Genomic DNA, 17,855 nt, shown 5'->3' with positions numbered 1-17,855 from the left:
GTTAAGGTCAGGCCAGTCAAGTTCTTCCACACCAGTCTCACTCATCCATGTCTTTATAGACTGTGCTTTCAGCACTGGTGTGCAGTCATGTTGGAACAGGAAGAGGCCATCCCCAAACTGTCCCCACAAAATTTTGAGAATTAAATTGTCCAAAATGTCTTGGTATCCTGAAGCATTAAGAGTTCCCTTCACTGTACAAAGGGGCCGAGCCCATCTCCTGAAAAGCAACCCCACACCATAATACCCCCTCCCCCAAACATTACACTTGGCACAGTGCAGTCAGACAAGTACCGCTCTCCTGGCAACTACCAAACCCAGACTTGTCTATCGGACTGCCAGATGGAGAAGCGTGATTTATCATCCCAGAGAACACGTCTCCACTGTCCTAGACTCCAGTGATGCTGTGCTTTACACCACTGCATCCGATGCTTTGCATTGTGTTTGGTGACGTAAGACTTGGATGCAGCTGCTCAGCCATAGAAACCCATTCCATGAAGTTCTCTGTGCACTGTTCTTGAGCTAATTTGAAGGCCACATGAAGTTTGGAGGTCGACTGACTCTGCAGCAAGTTGACCTCTGTGCGCCATGTGCCTCAGATTCCATTGACCCCGTTCTGTGATTTACATGGCCTACCTCTTCGTGGCTGAGTTGCTGTTGTTTCCAGGCACTTCCACTTTGTTAAAATACCACTAACAGTTGACTGTTGAATATAGCAACAAAAGCAGGAATAAAAAAAAAAAAAAAATAATAATAAACTGCCTAATTTTGGAAGTTTGGCTGTATACTCATCCTGCATGCTTGTCTCCTTCCTCTTTTGAGCACCACTTTTTGGATAATCTGTCCACTTTAATACAACAGTGTTAAAGTATATCTGTTCCATATAACATGGAGAGCCCCATTTGATAGTCATGTCACCTGGGCCTTTCCCACCTTTGGGACACCAATGTACTACCCCATAACAAACCAATGAATATAGGAAAAATTATCTTAAGTTATAAAATATCACAAATTGAAATGGTAGCCATCTTTGAATGACAAGAAAGATGGAAGGTTACATATTATAACTATTATCACTGTATAAAACTGAAATACATTATATAATTATTTTGCTTATTCAATAATGATATTGTAAATAAAACAAATTAAAACAAATACAGACATGCCAACTTTAACAGAAATTAGGCTTGCAAACAGTCCACTTGAAATGGACATATCTGTTAATTTTCCTGAATACATGAGTTTTTGTTATTTAAATGAAAGTAAATTTAAAAATTTTAATAAACCAATAATTAAAAATGATCAGTTATCATTTGGTTATCAGATTAATCAATAATAAATCAAGTTGAAGCCCAGTTGCCAGGTTGTATTTCAGTGCTGTAGAAACTATGGCTTATCCAGGTAATAAGAGTCTTGCTTGTATATACTAATAGCTCAATTATTTAATTTAAAAACAATCTTTTACAAGTGATGAGACTATTCAAACAAACAAAAAAGACATAAAGTCATTTGCAACTAAAATACATAAAATCTTTCTCATAAATTAGTTAGAATTTATTAAAGACGGATTGGTAGGCCTAGAGCCTGATGTAGCCTACTGTACTACACCGCTCTCAGTCTTTCTGTCTTAAATACTGTGGATGTTTTTTCTCCGATACACGCGTTAATGTAACTGGTGTGACGTCAGTCCGTATTTGACACAGAGAGAGAGAGAGAGAGAGAGAGAGAGAGAGAGAGAGAGAGAGAATGGTATTTACTCAGACCTGCACACAGTACCTGCTCCTCTTCTTCCTCTACACGCCTCACTTACCGCCAGGCAAACGAGGCACCGACCAGGACCACAGACCCAGCGGGGATACGTGCAGAATGCCTGCTGAGGCAGTTCCAGCTTGTTTCAGCTCTGGCAGGATTTACGCGGAGTTGCGGACCAATGGATCCAAAGGGCAAAGAGTCGTAAGTTGCAGGCGTAAAGCGGGAAAACTTATAGTTTGAAGCATATTTTGGATTTTAATCCTGAGGGGACTTCCTGCATCTAAAGCTGCTGCGCACAGCGACGCGCCGGGGAGAGCTGTGAGGACCCCGTGATTTTCCGTGTCCAAGAAAGGAGAAGAAAATTATCTTTTCTACCCCAGACCTCCTCCACTCAGGATTTTTCACTTCGGGCCCGTTTGTGGTTACATATCCCGGAGATGACACCTGTCTCCTCCCGCCGTCCTTCTCCGGGTCGGATAGGGATGGATGTGGCATCGTGAGGTGGCACCGACCTGAGGATAGTCACAGTTTGGACTTTTTACCCCACGCATCTTTACCTCATGCAGCTCCTTCGGCTGGTCTGGGCTCTGACTGTCGGTGCGGTCTGCTTACTGCTCCTCCTGCTCCTCCACAGCCAGATCTTGAGAGAAGGTACTATTCTCTATTCTGATCACAAAGTCTGGGATGATGTGCCTGTGTATATTTGTGTTCAAACTTACGGCCCAGAATGTCTCAACAGGTCAGAAAAAATGTGCAAAACGTTTTTGTTTGTTTGACTTACCCGGCACAGACTGACAAGGATAAAATACCCTGTGCTTATGTGCATGTAGTCCTATTTTGGGGGCATCTGTGCAGCACTTGTGGAGCAATGAAGTGGTGATGATATGGTGATTTAAGTCCAGAGATGGAAAACAGATGAAGCAACAGCAATAGAAACATGGGCTAAGTCGAGGTGCTCAGGAGGTTCAGCAAAGCTCTTTCTTTCTTTCTTATTTATTATGTTGAAATTCCTGTAAGCAGTGAGGTGGCTCCTCCATTAATCTGACTTGTTCTTCCGACACATCCGAGGTGCAGACTGAGATATGGGGAATTTGAAGTCAGCACCAATACCTCTGTGATGTCCCTCAAACAAGATATTAAAAAAATTAAATTCAAGTACAGAAACTGTTGTATAGAACATAAAAATAAACTTATTTCCATTTATGCTTATAAAAAGTTAGGAAAATTGCTTTCAAATGAAATGTAGGATATACCTGTTGGATGTCCTGACACAATTATGTAAAATATTTATTTTACTAATGTTTTGGATTATTTTTATTCCCTGTAAAAAAGTAGTTTTGATATGCTGAACTCTGATGTGTTAAGAAAATATAAGTTAATACAAGCCCACTGATAGACAGGCTTGTGTAAACCTCCACTCTTTTAATGCAGGGGCATTAAATTTGTATTAGAATTAAGATTAGAAATTACACTGGACCAGAATTAGACTAGATTCATCCTGGAGCCAGAAAAGTCTATTTGAAATTCTAAACGAGAACACACAAGAAAAGGAATTTATTGCTGGTACTTATTATATTATATATTACTTACAATAAAAATAATTACTTTAATGATCTTTTCTGAAGAAGGGAGTACTACTTATTTAGTCAGGGTAGAATTGTAACCAAACTCCAGAAGAACCAGTAACTACCATGTTTCACTGTGTTTTCATTCTCTCTCCTCTTTATCTCCTTACATACATACATTCTGTGCTGTTACTGCACCTAACCTCTAACTAGAATTCATCAGTAAGTAGAACTATTTCCCATCATCAGCTGTGAAAAGCTGATATATTTTCTTAGTGTATCCTAAGTGTTTGGACCTGTTTCCCCACCTGAGAAGCAGGGTTATAATAGTTTGGATTTTAAAAAAATTTACATCATTTTTTAATTAGTTTTTAGAGTGGTTTTGCTAGTTTTTATTTTTGATTTAGCTTTAGTTTAGTTTTCATTAGTTTTAGTTTTCATACTTTATTTGTCAGGCGCAAGATTCAAGGTGCAAGAGTAACTATTGTGTAATAAGACCCTAACACATTATATTATAAAAAAATTGCATTCAAAAACAAGATAGCAGCATTATGTGCTAAATGTGTGTAATATTAAGGACACACATGAACATCATGAGACACCAACATGAATTAGTCTGCTGCGCTGGGTCTTGGGCTATGTACTCAAGTGGGCAACGTCTGTTGTGTGTGTTAATTACCTTGTGGTCATTTCCCAGTGTTTTAACTGCGGTGCCAGCTGACAAAAACAAAAAATGCCAGGACTTTTTTCCCTCCTGTGGACCCCACAGACATAGACGCTGCATTGAGCCCTGAATCATACATCAACATTGCCACAATACTGGATGTGACAAACATAAACATAGAGGTGCATCACTGTGATGCTGTGTGGAATGGTTCAAACTGTCTTACAGTACAGTTATAACTGGATCACATGGGCTTACCTTTCACAGGTAAGAGGGAACACTTATTTTTTTAAATGAATTTGGCCATTACAACATTTTGAAAACAGAATTTGCAGACATTGCGGTAATAGTATGTCGTCCTGCAGTGAAACCAGCCTCCAAACAATGAAGTCAGTCTTACTTTACTACATTGCCCTGAAGTAATTACTCGGAGACCTTCTGTTTGCTGCTGTCTGCTCATCAATCTATTTTTGCATTTGTGTTTCTTGGCCCCTTGTTTCTGTGTAATAATAATAATAATAATACATTTAATTTATGAAGCACTTTACAAAAGTTGGAAATAGCTCTTTTTTGTTTTGCCTTTTTTAACCATAAAATTTTATTGCATGCATAAAACATGGATCTATAATTTTAGTATAGTTTTACTGTTAAAAGAAAATGAAGTAGATCACTGTATATTGCAATGTCTTATTTTAATTTGTAAAATTTGTTCATTTTTTGTCACTAATAATACTTAAATTGATAAAAATCACTGAATATAAAAATGCCTGCAGAAACCTGCAGATGTGATTTCTACATGCCATGATTTTGTTATTGTAAACATTTATTATCACATTAACAGCGTTACAAACATTGATAGCTGCAAACACTCATAAAAAAATTAAAAATACATACGCTGGTTTGATGCCTGCACCCTAATTATCAGAGAAAGTTATGTTATTTTTGGTGCCTCTCAGTTCCCCATTATATACTAGTGTATGTGTCAATGAGGCACATTAACTCCAAGAACTTCGTAGAAAGGCACTTTATGAAGTTCAGTCCATTTACTTGTATTAGTTTACAGCGCAGATCTAAATATGGCGGATGCGCTGACCTGCTCAGTGGTTTCCATAGGGTTCCAGGTGGACTCTGAGGTTGGTAGGGTTTTCCCCTTGAGAAAAGTGCTGCACATCTTGCCATCATCCACAAGACACTTGCTTCTGTCTGTCTCGCTATAGTACTCAAAGAAAGAAAGAAATACTGCCATTATTTTGCAGAATGGCGCGGGGAGCACACACACACACACACACACACACACACACACACACACACACACACACACACACACACTGAGGTGCCGGATGGCGCTCCCAGCTAAAACTGATAGAGTGGAAAAAATGATTTCATATCAATCCACAAGGTTTTTAAATAAACTGACAAACACAAAAACAAAGGTCATATTATCTATAATTTCAGTTTGTTTTAGTAAGTTTGGTAAACACACAATTCAGTTTCAGTTAGTTATAGTTTTTCTCCTTTTAATTATTATTTTATTTTTATTTTTTATTTATTTCAGTTAACAAAAATGTTTTTTTTTTTTCAATTTCAGTTTTCATTATTTGTTAGTGATAATAACCTTGCTGAGAACTAGTTTAAAAGCTGCTTCTCATCCTGTGAGACTGCTGCCTTTTCTCAACATGGGTCGCTGCTGATTAGTGCTTTATATGCTTAATTTAGCAAATTCTTTATCTGTGATGTTCCTTTTCTAGAATCCTGCATACTCTAAGAACTTTTACTTTAAGCAAATCTTCAGCTATTGTAGACTAAAAAGTCAGAATAATCTGTCTCATGTCAGCAGTATCACTATTTGTACCACTAAAACATTTGGACACACCAACACCAAGGTGTTTGTTTGTTTTTTTCACTGATATAACAGGCTACACAGTCTAACTGTCTTTTGTTTGGATACCAGCTTGACACACGTTTCATTCTTTTAATAAAGTTGTTATCTGGAGTTTCAAAGGAGTTCCATCATATTTATATCAGGGCTGTGTCATATCACATTGTCCACAATAATATAAAGTATATATTTTATGTGATATAAAAGTGTCATGTAATTATATTAATGATACAGCAACACCATGTGTTTACTTCTGTAATGCACATAACAAAAGATAAGCCCAAACAGTAAGAGTATAAACAGATGACTGCACAAATGCAAGAAAGCAGTCCTACAGATTTACTTAATGTGCTATGAAGGAAATGCCCTAGTCACAAATGACTTCAATATTACTCAGTGTTACTGGAGGCCAAGGTAATGTCACCCAGAGTAAGTATCTGGTTAGGCACAATGTTTCTAAGATTTTTAGGTCTGAGTACAATAACTTCAGAAAGTCCAGTGGTGTAATTTGTATGTGACAAAACGCCATCTTGTTGCCATCTCTACGCCGTGCTCGAACGCTCTAATAAAGAGTCTACATTCCAAAGGATCTCCTTTGAAGATGGGAATGTTTTGTGTGTTTTTGTTGCTTTATCAACAATTATGTAATATAATTTTGTGTATCATTGTGTTAGCCCTGCGACAGCCTGTACAGGGTGTACCCTGCCTCTTGCTCTATGACAGCTGGGATAGGCTCCAGCTGCCCCCCCCACAACCCTGAACCGGATAAGCGGAAGAGAATGGAATGAATTTTGATGTTGCATGACAGTGGGCATAGCCTCTGAACCTGCTGAACTTTTTGCAAAACTGTTGCTGGAAGAAGAGGCCACCTCATATAGCATTACTAGCTCCTTGATGTGACTGTGTGGCATTACTTATTATTAGTGGTACTGAGTTAGATGTATTTCTTGTGTTCCCATGATACTCAGTGGCCACGTTAAGGTTTGCCACAGGCTCTGGCCTAGACTGTTCATTATCCTTTTGTGAAACATCTGCTCTCCCAAACCTGTCCAAAACCTTACAACCTTACGTAAGTTTAGCATCTGTTGCCCCAAAGCTGTCTGAATCTCAAGATCTTCCTGCTCTGCCTTTAGCCTTGCTTCTTGCATAGCCAAATCTTCCTTCCTTTTCAATGTTGCTGCCTTTGCTGTATGTGCAGCCCTTTCCAATTTAGCCTTCAAATATGCTGAAGAGGCAGAGGAAGCTGAAGATTGAAGCTTACCTTTGACCTTTTAGACTTCCTAGATGATGCTTTTGATACATTATCTGACAGGTTAACATTTTCATTGGCTTTCCTTCCTCCATGCATCTGTGGACATCAGATATCAAGTATCAACTTGATCAGTGAAGTCCTTGAATGAATCAGCCATTGTTTAAACCAATTCTGTTGGTCACTGTTTACTTTCTGATGTAACTTGCTGAAACGACGCTTTAACAGAGGTCTTCAGCTCAAAAAACTCTCCAAAGAGCTTATTAAACTCCCCAACTAACTTGGTCTTCACCTTCTCCAAACTGCCTTCATCATCCATTAAATGGAGCATCTCATTCATTTCTTGCTGTAAGCTGAGTCAATATAGCTTTCTTTGACCCTATTTTCTTTTGTAAAGCATCCTCCAGAGCTTTGGCTGTAGGCTTCACTTACCATTTTTCCAAATTGGCTAAATCTTTATCCTCCTCCATGAGCCCGTATACAAGATTAGAACTTTCTACTTGCTAGCTGCTGTTAGTTTAATACAGCAAAATGCCCCAGTGTCTTTCAGACTGACTCACAAAGGATAACCTCCTATGAGTCATGAGTGGATTGTTAGATGCTAATTAGCATGACTACAGGCTGCATGCACTTACATGAGCTGTTATGGGAGCTTCTCAATAAGTGAATCATTTCCCAAATCCAGGAGGTCCAAAATATCTTCAGTCCACAAGCAAAAAACAAGAGGAGAGGGTTTATCCTATGTTGCTGCAAGATGTTAACTAGCTGATAGTCTTGGTTTACACATGTCCAGTTGATATAGTTTTCCAAAAAATCCACTTGACATTCAGGCAAATTTGGTAAAAGACAGTGTCATAAAATCCATTGACATGACTTTGCTAATGAAAAAATAAACAGAGCAGAGTTTGGCTGAAACTAGGGCTGAAAATGAACAATTTTTCTAATTTAAAATTCAAATATAAGTTGTAATTTCAAAAACATATGTACAAATTTAGCAAACAACAAATTTATATACAACTATTTACATTAGAATGCAGGCAATGTCTTAGGTATTTTTGTACAACTATTTAGAGAACAATCAGATGTCACAATAAAGGCTTTAACACACTAAACATGTTGCAAAAAGAGCAAAATGCAATTCCAAATTTTTCTCATCCAAACTTTTTAAAAGTATATACACACTGAACGGGTTATGTTTTTCTGAATAATTTAATCATAATAATAATTACACTGTGAGAAAAATGAAATCGATATCGAACGATGATGAATAGGTGAGTCGTTTTTAACGCATGAAAAATTTGCTCAAATTTTAAGTATCCAGTGTTTAAAGGCCTTAAAATGCCATACAACTTATTTGTGCCACCCAAAAAACAGTTCCTGTCCACCAGAAGACAGAGGGACGCATCACAGGCCCAACACTTCCAGAGTGTCACTCCTCCTGTTGTACACCTGGAGACAGCTTTCACATTTGAGTATGCCTTTGATGGCTTTTTTTTGGCTAGCATCTGCCTTGTCCATGACTACACAACACACTATACACACTAACAATACACTCCAAACACACTAAATGTCACAAATCTCTCAAATTCCAAAACTCACTGTCATTACTGTCTGTCTTTCACTGTCTGTCTTGTCTGTCTTTTTGATTGGTTAATGTGGTGCATTTTTCTAAGGGGTTGTCTTTTGTTGTTGTTGTTGTTGTTGTTTTTGTTATTGGGGTTTTGTTTGTTTGTTTTGCTGGCAAGCATTTTCTGCTGGCAAATATCCAGTTTGTACCATGCGTCAAACATGAGGACAATATACAGGAAAATGCAGTAAACTATTAATCGTAACTCTGGCTTTACTTGGCCTTTCAACATATTTTAAAAACTGGTACACAGTTTCAAGATCACACTTTCACCACAAGTTGAAATGGAGACTCACTGAGGCTGCTGCTGTTATGTCATCTTAAATTGACGATGTCATTTAGATGCTCTGGCACATCAGTGAACTGCAGAGGGTTCATAATACTTTTTAACCCACTATAACTTGGAGGCAAGGAACTAAATATGGTAACATCATTGGCCATGATTTTATACTTGAAAATGAAACATTTTGAAAAATGTCACAAAAGTAATTAAGTCTTGTGCATTAAGCTTGTTAGCTGGGTGAACCACCAGTGCACCTACAGTAACTCAAACCCTTTTTCTTGCTACAAGTGCATACTACAAATCATGCTACAGTTAACTGGTGGATTCTTCGTTTTCAGTGCAGCTAGCCAGCGATAAAGAACCACTTGCTGTTTAAGAGGCAGGGAATAAAAGTGGAGAGATCTTTCCTTGGCTTTTAACTGTATAAAATTTATTGCTACAGCTGAAAAACTAGCTCATGTATTTATTACTTCTAGCACAGAATATTGTAATTCATTAATCAGGTTGCCCTAAAAGCTCCCTGAAAAGCCTTCTGCTGATCCAAAATGCTGCAGCAAGAGTGCTGACAGGGATTAGAAAGAGAGGGCATGTCTTTACAATATAAAGCCCTTTAAGGCAATTATTTGGCATTATATAAATAAAATTGAATTGAATGCCCACTTTTGGCTATCAGGCCTCTCTCCTGTGAAACCAGACAGACACCCTTTCTCCTTTAAACACTTTCCCCACCAAATTATTGTTTTGAACTGTTGCTGGAATACTTCACCATTGGCAGGGAGCGTGTCACGATTATACACTGCTCAAAAAAAATAAAGGGAACACTTAAACAACACAATATAACTCCAAGTAAATCAAACTTCTGTGAAATCAAACTTAGGTAGCTTCCACTTAGGAAGCTACACTGATTGACAATTAATTTCACATGCTGTTGTGCAAACACCATGAAAACCAAAGAGATCATCATCGACTTCAGGAAGCACAGGACTGACCCAGCTCCCCTCTACATCAACGGCGAGCGTGTGGAGAGGGTCCACACCTTCAGGTTTCTCGGTGTCCTCATCTCTGCTGATCTCTCTTGGTCAGATAACATCACAGCTGTTATCAAGAAGGCTCAGCAGCGACTTCACTTCCTGAGGGTCCTCAGGAAGAACAACTTGGACTCAAACCTGCTGCTGACCTTCTACCGCTCCATCCATTGAGAGCCTGCTGATGTACTGTATCACAGTATGGTACGGCAGCTGCACTGAGGCAGACAGGGTCAGGCTTCAGAGGGTAGTCAAGACAGCACAAAGAATCGTTGGCTGCCCTCTCCCCTCCCTGATGGACATCTACACCTCCCGCTGCATCAGCAGAGCCAGGAACATCATCAAGGACAGCTCACACCCTGGCTTTGACCTGTTTGACCTGCTGCCCTCTGGCAGGCGCTACAGGTGCATCAAAGCCAGAACAAACAGACTCAGGAACAGTTTCTTCGCCAGAGCAATCACCACCCTGAACTCACACACTCACCCACTGTAACTGTGCAACACCCACATCTCTGTGCAATATTATATTATTCATACTGAACAATATCTAACATTCCTATATTGGGTAATATCCAGTATTCATTCACTAGTGCAATATTCATTCACCAAGTGCAATATTCATCATCTTCATTATTATATGTATACACGCATTTACTTTCTTACAATGTACAGATGCACCAATGTAGGTATGTATGTATATATTTTTATTAGGGGTGGGACTTTAACGCGTTAATTTCGATTAATTAATTACGGGGAAATTAACGCGTTAAAAATTTTAACGCATTTTAATCGCACTTTGCACCGTGGAACGTTTCTCAGTGCGCGAGTTCCCGGCATACAGATTATATCGACGCACAATGTCCAAATTAGGGGCCGCATCCTGCGAAGGACCCGGCCCACGTCTTTCGCAGCCCACGAACACCACAAAGGCCGGAAGTGAGCGGCTAGCCTTCATATCAGCTGTCGTCACCTCTGCGTAGCTCATGTCGCCTAGCAACCGTGAGTGTGAAGCACAGCTGTGTAAAAGCAGCTGGTTAAACGGAGAACGAACTTTTTCTCCTTTTTGTGGTTTAATTTTAAGTCTTTAATTCAAAATAAGCTGTTAAAACAAGCAGAACATATTTCAACATCAAGGAATACAGCTGAGCGAATGATTAATTTCCAACTATAACAAGTGAGACATTAATGTTGAATAAAACTATCCAGTTATGATGCTTAACTTTAATTTCAGGAGTTTGCTTATCACAGGAGCACTTCCACCCTTCATTGGTCTGTGTAGCAGACTGGTGGGAAAATAAACAAGATTTTGAAGTTTAAGCTTATGTATATTGATTTATTCATCAACTAAACTTAAATTAATATTTATCATGTTAAATATTGAAATGCGATTAAAATGCGATTAATTTCGATTAATTAATTACAAAGCTTGTAATTAATTCGATTAATTTTTTTAATCGAGTCCCACCCCTAATTTTTATACATTCTATTTTTTGTATATTTTACACATTGTTTATTTTCTGTATATCTCTTGATCATATTGATTGTACTAGATTATAATATTTTTATAATATTTTTATTTTCATTTTAGAGAGTTTGATTTTCTGTTACATGGCACTGAACAGGAGTGGCCCTCCAATCTCATTGTACATCCTGTATAATGACAATAAAGGCATTCTATTCTATTCTAAATGGAACAGACAACAGGTGGAAATTATTGGCAATTAGCAAGACACACTCAATAAAGGTGTGGTTCTACAGGTGGGGACCACAGACCACTTCTCAGTACCTATGCTTTCTGGCTGATGTTTTGGTCACTTTTGAATGTTGGTGGTGCTTTCACACTCGTGGTAGCATGAGACGGACTCTACAACCCACACAAGTGGCTCAGGTAGTGCAGCTCATCCAGGATGGCATATCAATGCGAGCTGTGGCAAGAAGGTTTGATGTGTCTGTCAGCTTAGTGTCCAGAGGCTGGAGGCGCTACCAGGAGACAGGCCAGTACACCAAGAAACGTGGAGGAGGCCGTAGGAGGGCAACAACCCAGCAGCAGGACCGCTACGTCCGCCTTTGTGCAAGGAGGAACAGGAGGAGCACTGCCAGAGCCCTGCAAAATGACCTCCAGCAGGCCACAAATGTGCATGTGTCTGCACAAACGGTTAGAAACCGACTCCATGAGGATGGTATGAGGGCCCGACGTCCACAGATGGGGGTTGTGCTCACAGCCCAACTCCGTGCAGGGCGCTTGGCATTTGCCAGAGAACACCAGGATTGGCAAATTCGCCACTGGCGCCCTGTGCTCTTCACAGATGAAAGCCGGTTCACACTGAGCACATGTGACAGACGTGACAGAGTCTGGAGACGCAGTGGAGAGCGATCTGCTGCCTGCAACATCCTGCAACATGACCGGTTTGGCAGTGGGTCAGTAATGGCGTGGGGTGGCATTTCTTTGGAGGGCCGCACAGCCCTCCATGTGCTCGCCAGAGGTAGTATGACTGCCATTAGGTACCGAGAAGAGATCCTCAGACCCCTTGTGAGACCATATGCTGGTGCGGTTGGCCCTGGGTTCCTCCTGATGCAGGACAATGCTAGACCTCATGTGGCTGGAGTGTGTCAGCAATTCCTGCAAGATGAAGGCATTGAAGCTATGGACTGGCCCGCCTGTTCCCCAGACCTGAATCCAATTGAGCACATATGGGACATCATGTCTCGCTCCATCCACCAACATCACGTTGCACCACAGACTGTCCAGGAGTTGGCGGATGCTTTAGTCCAGGTCTGGGAGGAGATCCCTCAGGAGACCATCTGCTACCTCATCAAGAGCATGCCCAGGCGTTGTAGGGAGGTCATACAGTCACGTGGAGGCCACACACAATACTGAGCCTCATTTTGACTTGTTTTAAGGACATTACATCAAAGTTGGATCAGCCTGTAGTGTGTTTTTCCACTTTAATTTTGTGTGTGACTCCAAATCCAGGCCTCCATTGGTTAATAAATTTGATTTCCACTGATGAGTTTTGTGTGATTTTGTTGTCAGCACATTCAACTTTGTACAGAACAAAGTATTCAATGAGAATATTTAATTCATTCAGATCTAAGATGTGTTATTTGAGTGTTCCCTTTATTTTTTTTGAGCAGTGTACTTAAAACTTTTCTTGTTGCTGTTGTAGGCTCAGGCTACTGGGGGATGTCCCATGATACACTGAGGACTTGTCCTCCACTTCTCTCTTTTGTGCTGCTTTTGCACATTAACTTTTCTGTTCTCTCCTGTAATTTATGTTTGTCCTGTTTGTTTTTGTGTTCCTTCATACAGTCCTTTGGATGTTTCATCCTATTAAAAAGGAGTTCTTTCTTCGCACCATCACTAAGTGCTTGTTTATAGGAGGTTGTTATGGTTCTGTTTAATATATATATATATATATATATATTTTTTTTTTTTTAACCACACAATGAATTGAGATAACTAGTTGTTAGCTGTGGTCTGCACATTGATGGCCACCCCATGCACATGCTATATAGAACTCATAGTACCATATCACCCCAACAGAGCACTTCGCTCTCAGACTGCTGGCTTACTTGTGGTTCCTAGGATACTTAAGAGTAGAATGGGAGGCAGAGCCTTCAGCTTTCAGGCCCCTCTTCTGTGGAACCAGCTTCCAGCTTGGATTCGGGAGACAGACACCCTCTCTATTTTTAAGATTAGGCTTAAAACTTTCCTTTATGATAAAGCTTATAGTTAGGGCTGGATCAGGTGACCCTGAACCATCCCTTAGTTATGCTGCTATAGGCCTAGTCTCCTGGGGGGTTCACATAATGCACTGTTTCTCATTCACCTTATTTACTTTGTTTATACTCCACTCTGCATTTAATCATTAATTGATATTAATCTCTGGCTCTCTTCCACAGCATGTCTTTCTCTCCCCTCAGCCCAACCGGTCGCGGCAGATGACTGCCCCTCCCTGAGCCTGGTTCTGCTGGAGGTTTCTTCCTGTTAAAAGGGAGTTTTTCCTTTCCACTGTCGCCAAGTGCTTGCTCATAGGGGGTCGTTTTGACTGTTGGGTTTTCTCTGTATTATTGTAGGGTCTTTACCCACAATACAAAGCGCCTTGAGGCGACAGTTTGTTGTGATTTGGCGCTATATAAATAAAATTGAATTGAATTGAATTGAATATTAAACAGACAGACAGGCATGCAAGCACATCTCTTTAATGTGAATGCACAAGGAAAAGCCTTGGTTAACATAGCGAGTAAACAGCTTCATGTGACTTCTTATCCTGATTCCTTGTGTTCAGGTAAGTGAATGCAGATAACAGAAAGACCCTGGGATGCTGAACTCGCTTCATAGTGTAGGCATCAAATTGTACATGAGACACTGCCCTTGATTTGTCATATCCACTCTGGCTCTTTGTAAAAGTGATTTTTAACCTCCCTGATTTGAACCTAGACTTCACAGTGTTGAAAACACCTAGAATTAGTCTGGTTTCACAGATGTTTAGTAAAATTAAGAGTTTGTCTAAGGTGTTATATGCTTCATGTATTATTGCAGCTTCCTTTGAAACCTGGTTTTGTCGGGTAAAATATGACACTTCTGAGGCAGCCAGATGCCACATAACACTGGAACATTTAAAGCTCTCCTTAGTCTCTGATGTATGTTGAACAACAATAAAATCCCTTCTGCTCTCCATGAAGCAGAAATTCCATTTTTTTGTGTTTTTGTTCAGCAGCTGCTTCTGAGTCTCATCATATGCAGATGTTTCAGATAATCAGTGCTGCTGCAAAAAGAGGAAAATCATAAAGTCCAGCAGCTGCTCATTGAAATTCATTAGTCATAGCTCAAACAGATTCAACTGAGCAGCTGCAGGTTTACAGCTGCAGAAACTCTTATTTTGTAAAGAGGTTTGTCAGTTACATGACATCAAATCATCAGAAAAAAAAAGCTTAATATAAAGAATTGTTTCAGAAGGTTGTGTTGTGGATTGATCATTGATCATCACAGTGTGAAAAGCTTTAATGAAGACAAACTACAGACCAACTTAAATTTCCTTATGCTCGTGTTTACTTTGTTTTTCCTTTCTTTTATCTGCCTGCTCATAAAACTCATTTAGATCCTGGAAACAAACCTGTTACACAACACACACTGTTGTGCCCACGGTGTTGAAAGCCTAACTAAGGAACCTTCAGAGCCCAAATTAATTTTCAACACTCCATTAAGTTGAGCATATATTCATGGGAATTATAAACACACTGCATCTGAATGAAAAAACACACAAATAGAAATTAAGGAAGCAAAATGCTGCAGAGGGTGTAATTGGATTTGAATAAATGCGTCAGGAGGAGAAACATCAGCGAGTGATTCAATGATGAGTGTGAAAGTATGACAAAAAGAGATGGGATCTGCACAAACATTTATTTGCAGCATAAGAGTCTTTGCAGCAGAAAATAAGAGCTCGAGCACTAAACTAAAAACTTAAGTTAACAAAATAACTCATGTTTATGCAAAACATAATGAGGAGGAAAATGCCCTAACAAATGCTGAAAAGACACCCAGTTGACCTATGAGAAGATTAGCAACATGATATGATACAGAGAGAAGCTAAACAATGAGACAAAGGACAAAGTTGATCTATATGAACACAAAGAATAGTCACTTTTTTTGTTCAGTTTGTGGTCAGAGCCCATTCAGGCCTGTGGGACTCAGGCACTCTCAGCCACTGAGCCATGGCTCTGTGATATGTGCAAACAAACATTTTTTTGCATTTCTTGCCCTCAAAGAATACTTTGTATACACTTTATTTTATTAAATATTTAATACATAAATATTTTGTAATTTTTCAACTATATATTGCAATTTATATTTTACATCTCATAGTACTGAATACACAATTATAAAGTATAGTTTTACTTGATAGTTAATGTATCGTAATTATGCAACACTTTGTTGCAAAATTTCAAAATGGTTTCTGAAAGCTGAGAAATTGCACTTCACACCCAACATAGGGTTATTATGGTAATTGTTGCCAGAAGTCTGCCAACGGCGGGACATTTGAAATATGTTGTATTGACAACAACACAGTCGATGTTAAAGGGTTAAAGACCTATAGTGCCATAACACCCAAGTAAAGCACTTCACTCTCAGGCCACTATCTTACTTGTGGTTTTTAGATTTTTTTTTTTCAAAAGAACAGGAAGCAGAGCCTTCAGCTTTCAGGCCCCTCTTCTGTGGAACCACTCTACAACTAGAACTTCTGTCTATAAAATTTATGAATGTAATCATTGACAAAGGGCAGCCCCGGAGAAGTCCAGCACACACAGGGAACTAGTCTGATATATTGCCAGAAATGCAGACTATTTGTTTAATTACCTCAGTAACCTCCCGCCCCACCCATACTATACACCATGTGAGTAGAGCACCGCTTTCCTCTACTGAGTCATCTGACAGTTTGCCAGAATTGCTCTGAGACTATCCAAAAGGCCCTCACTGAACTCCTCAAACCAAAATTTTTGCTTCAGTCACCATTTCAGCTGTGTTCCACTTGGCCTGCCGTTACCCAGCCCCACCCTGGAGCCAGGCCTGGGGTCCTATCCCAGGCAGGGTAAACTGTCCCCTTGATGTCTTTTCAATAAGGATCGTTGGAATCGCTCTTTGTCTGGCCCTTCATCCAGGATCAGTTTGCCTTGGTAGACCCTAGAAGGGCGCAAAAGCCTATGGACAAAATGACTTAACACAATTGAGTTTAAAGAAATACTTGGCTCAACGGAACTCTGACTCTAACAGTGCTAGAGAGCTTAGCTAACAGTGGCTAAGCTACAAGACTAACCACAGGGGCAGGCTAGGAAAGGATTTTCAAGTGTGTGAACCCAAGTCTCCAATTCACTGAGCTTGGCCTCCAAAGCTACAAACAGGCTACAGTTTTTACAAGTATAGTTATTGCTAAAGAAGGCCAAGAAGCAGCTAAACATTTCAATTCAATTCAATTGAATTCAACTCAATTTTATTTGTATAGTGCCAAATCACAACAAACAGTCACCTCAAGGCGCTTTGTATTGTAGGTAAAGACCCTACAATAATACAGAGAAAACCCAACAGTAATAACAACCCCCAATGAGCAAGCAGTTGGTGACAGAGGAAAGGAAAAACTCCCTTTTAACAGGAAGAAACCTCCAGCAGAACCAGGCTCAGGGAGGGGCAGTCATTTGCCACAACCAGTTGGGGCTGAGGGGAGAGAGAAAGGACAAAAGACTGTGGAAGAGAGACAGAGATTAATAATAACTTGATTAAATACAGAGTGAAGTATAGAATAAAAAAAGGTGAATGAAAAGAAACAGTGCATTATGGGAACCCCACAGCAGCCTAGGCCTATAGTAGCATAACTAAGGGGTGGTTCAGGGTCACCTGATCCAGCCTTAAATATAAGCTTGATTATAAAGGAAAGTTTTAAGCCTAATCTTAAAAATAGAGAGTCCCGAATCCAAGCTGGAAGCTGGTTCCACAGAAGAGGGGCCTGAAAGCTGAAGACTCTGCCTCCCATTCTACTCTTAAGTATCCTAGGAACCACAAGTAAGCCAGCAATCTTAAAGCGAAGTGCTCTATTTGGGTGATATGGTACTATAAGGTCTTTGAGATAAGATGGGGCCTGATTATTCAAGACCTTGTATGTGAGGAGAAGGATTTTAAATTCTATTCTAGATTTAACAGGGAGCCAATGAAGAGAAGCCAATATGGGAGAAATAGGCTCTCTCTTTCTAGTCCCTGTCAGTACTCTAGCTGCAGCATTTTGGATCAGCTGAAGGCTTTTCAGGGAGCTTTTAGGACAGCC

General features: G+C 39.8%; 1 protein-coding gene across 2 annotated transcripts in view; it reads left to right on the top strand.

Moving 5' to 3' along the window:
- Positions 1 to 1,870: 1,870 nt before the first annotated feature.
- LOC115781172 (chemokine-like protein TAFA-5) overlaps positions 1,871 to 17,855 on the top strand; it is a 95,025-nt gene continuing 79,040 nt past the window's right edge. For both annotated transcript variants that reach the window (XM_030730667.1, XM_030730666.1), the window contains exon 1: positions 1,871 to 2,400. In XM_030730667.1, coding sequence (XP_030586527.1) covers positions 2,310 to 2,400 — 91 coding nt within the window. In that variant the 5' untranslated portion in view covers positions 1,871 to 2,309. The remainder of the gene's footprint in view (positions 2,401 to 17,855) is intronic.

Source organism: Archocentrus centrarchus, chromosome 6, assembly GCF_007364275.1.
Source record: "Archocentrus centrarchus isolate MPI-CPG fArcCen1 chromosome 6, fArcCen1, whole genome shotgun sequence".
In the NCBI taxonomy this organism is placed as follows: Eukaryota; Metazoa; Chordata; class Actinopteri; order Cichliformes; family Cichlidae; genus Archocentrus; species Archocentrus centrarchus.
The sequence above is the reverse complement of the archived record's forward strand: the minus strand, read 5'-3'. Positions and strand labels throughout refer to the sequence as shown.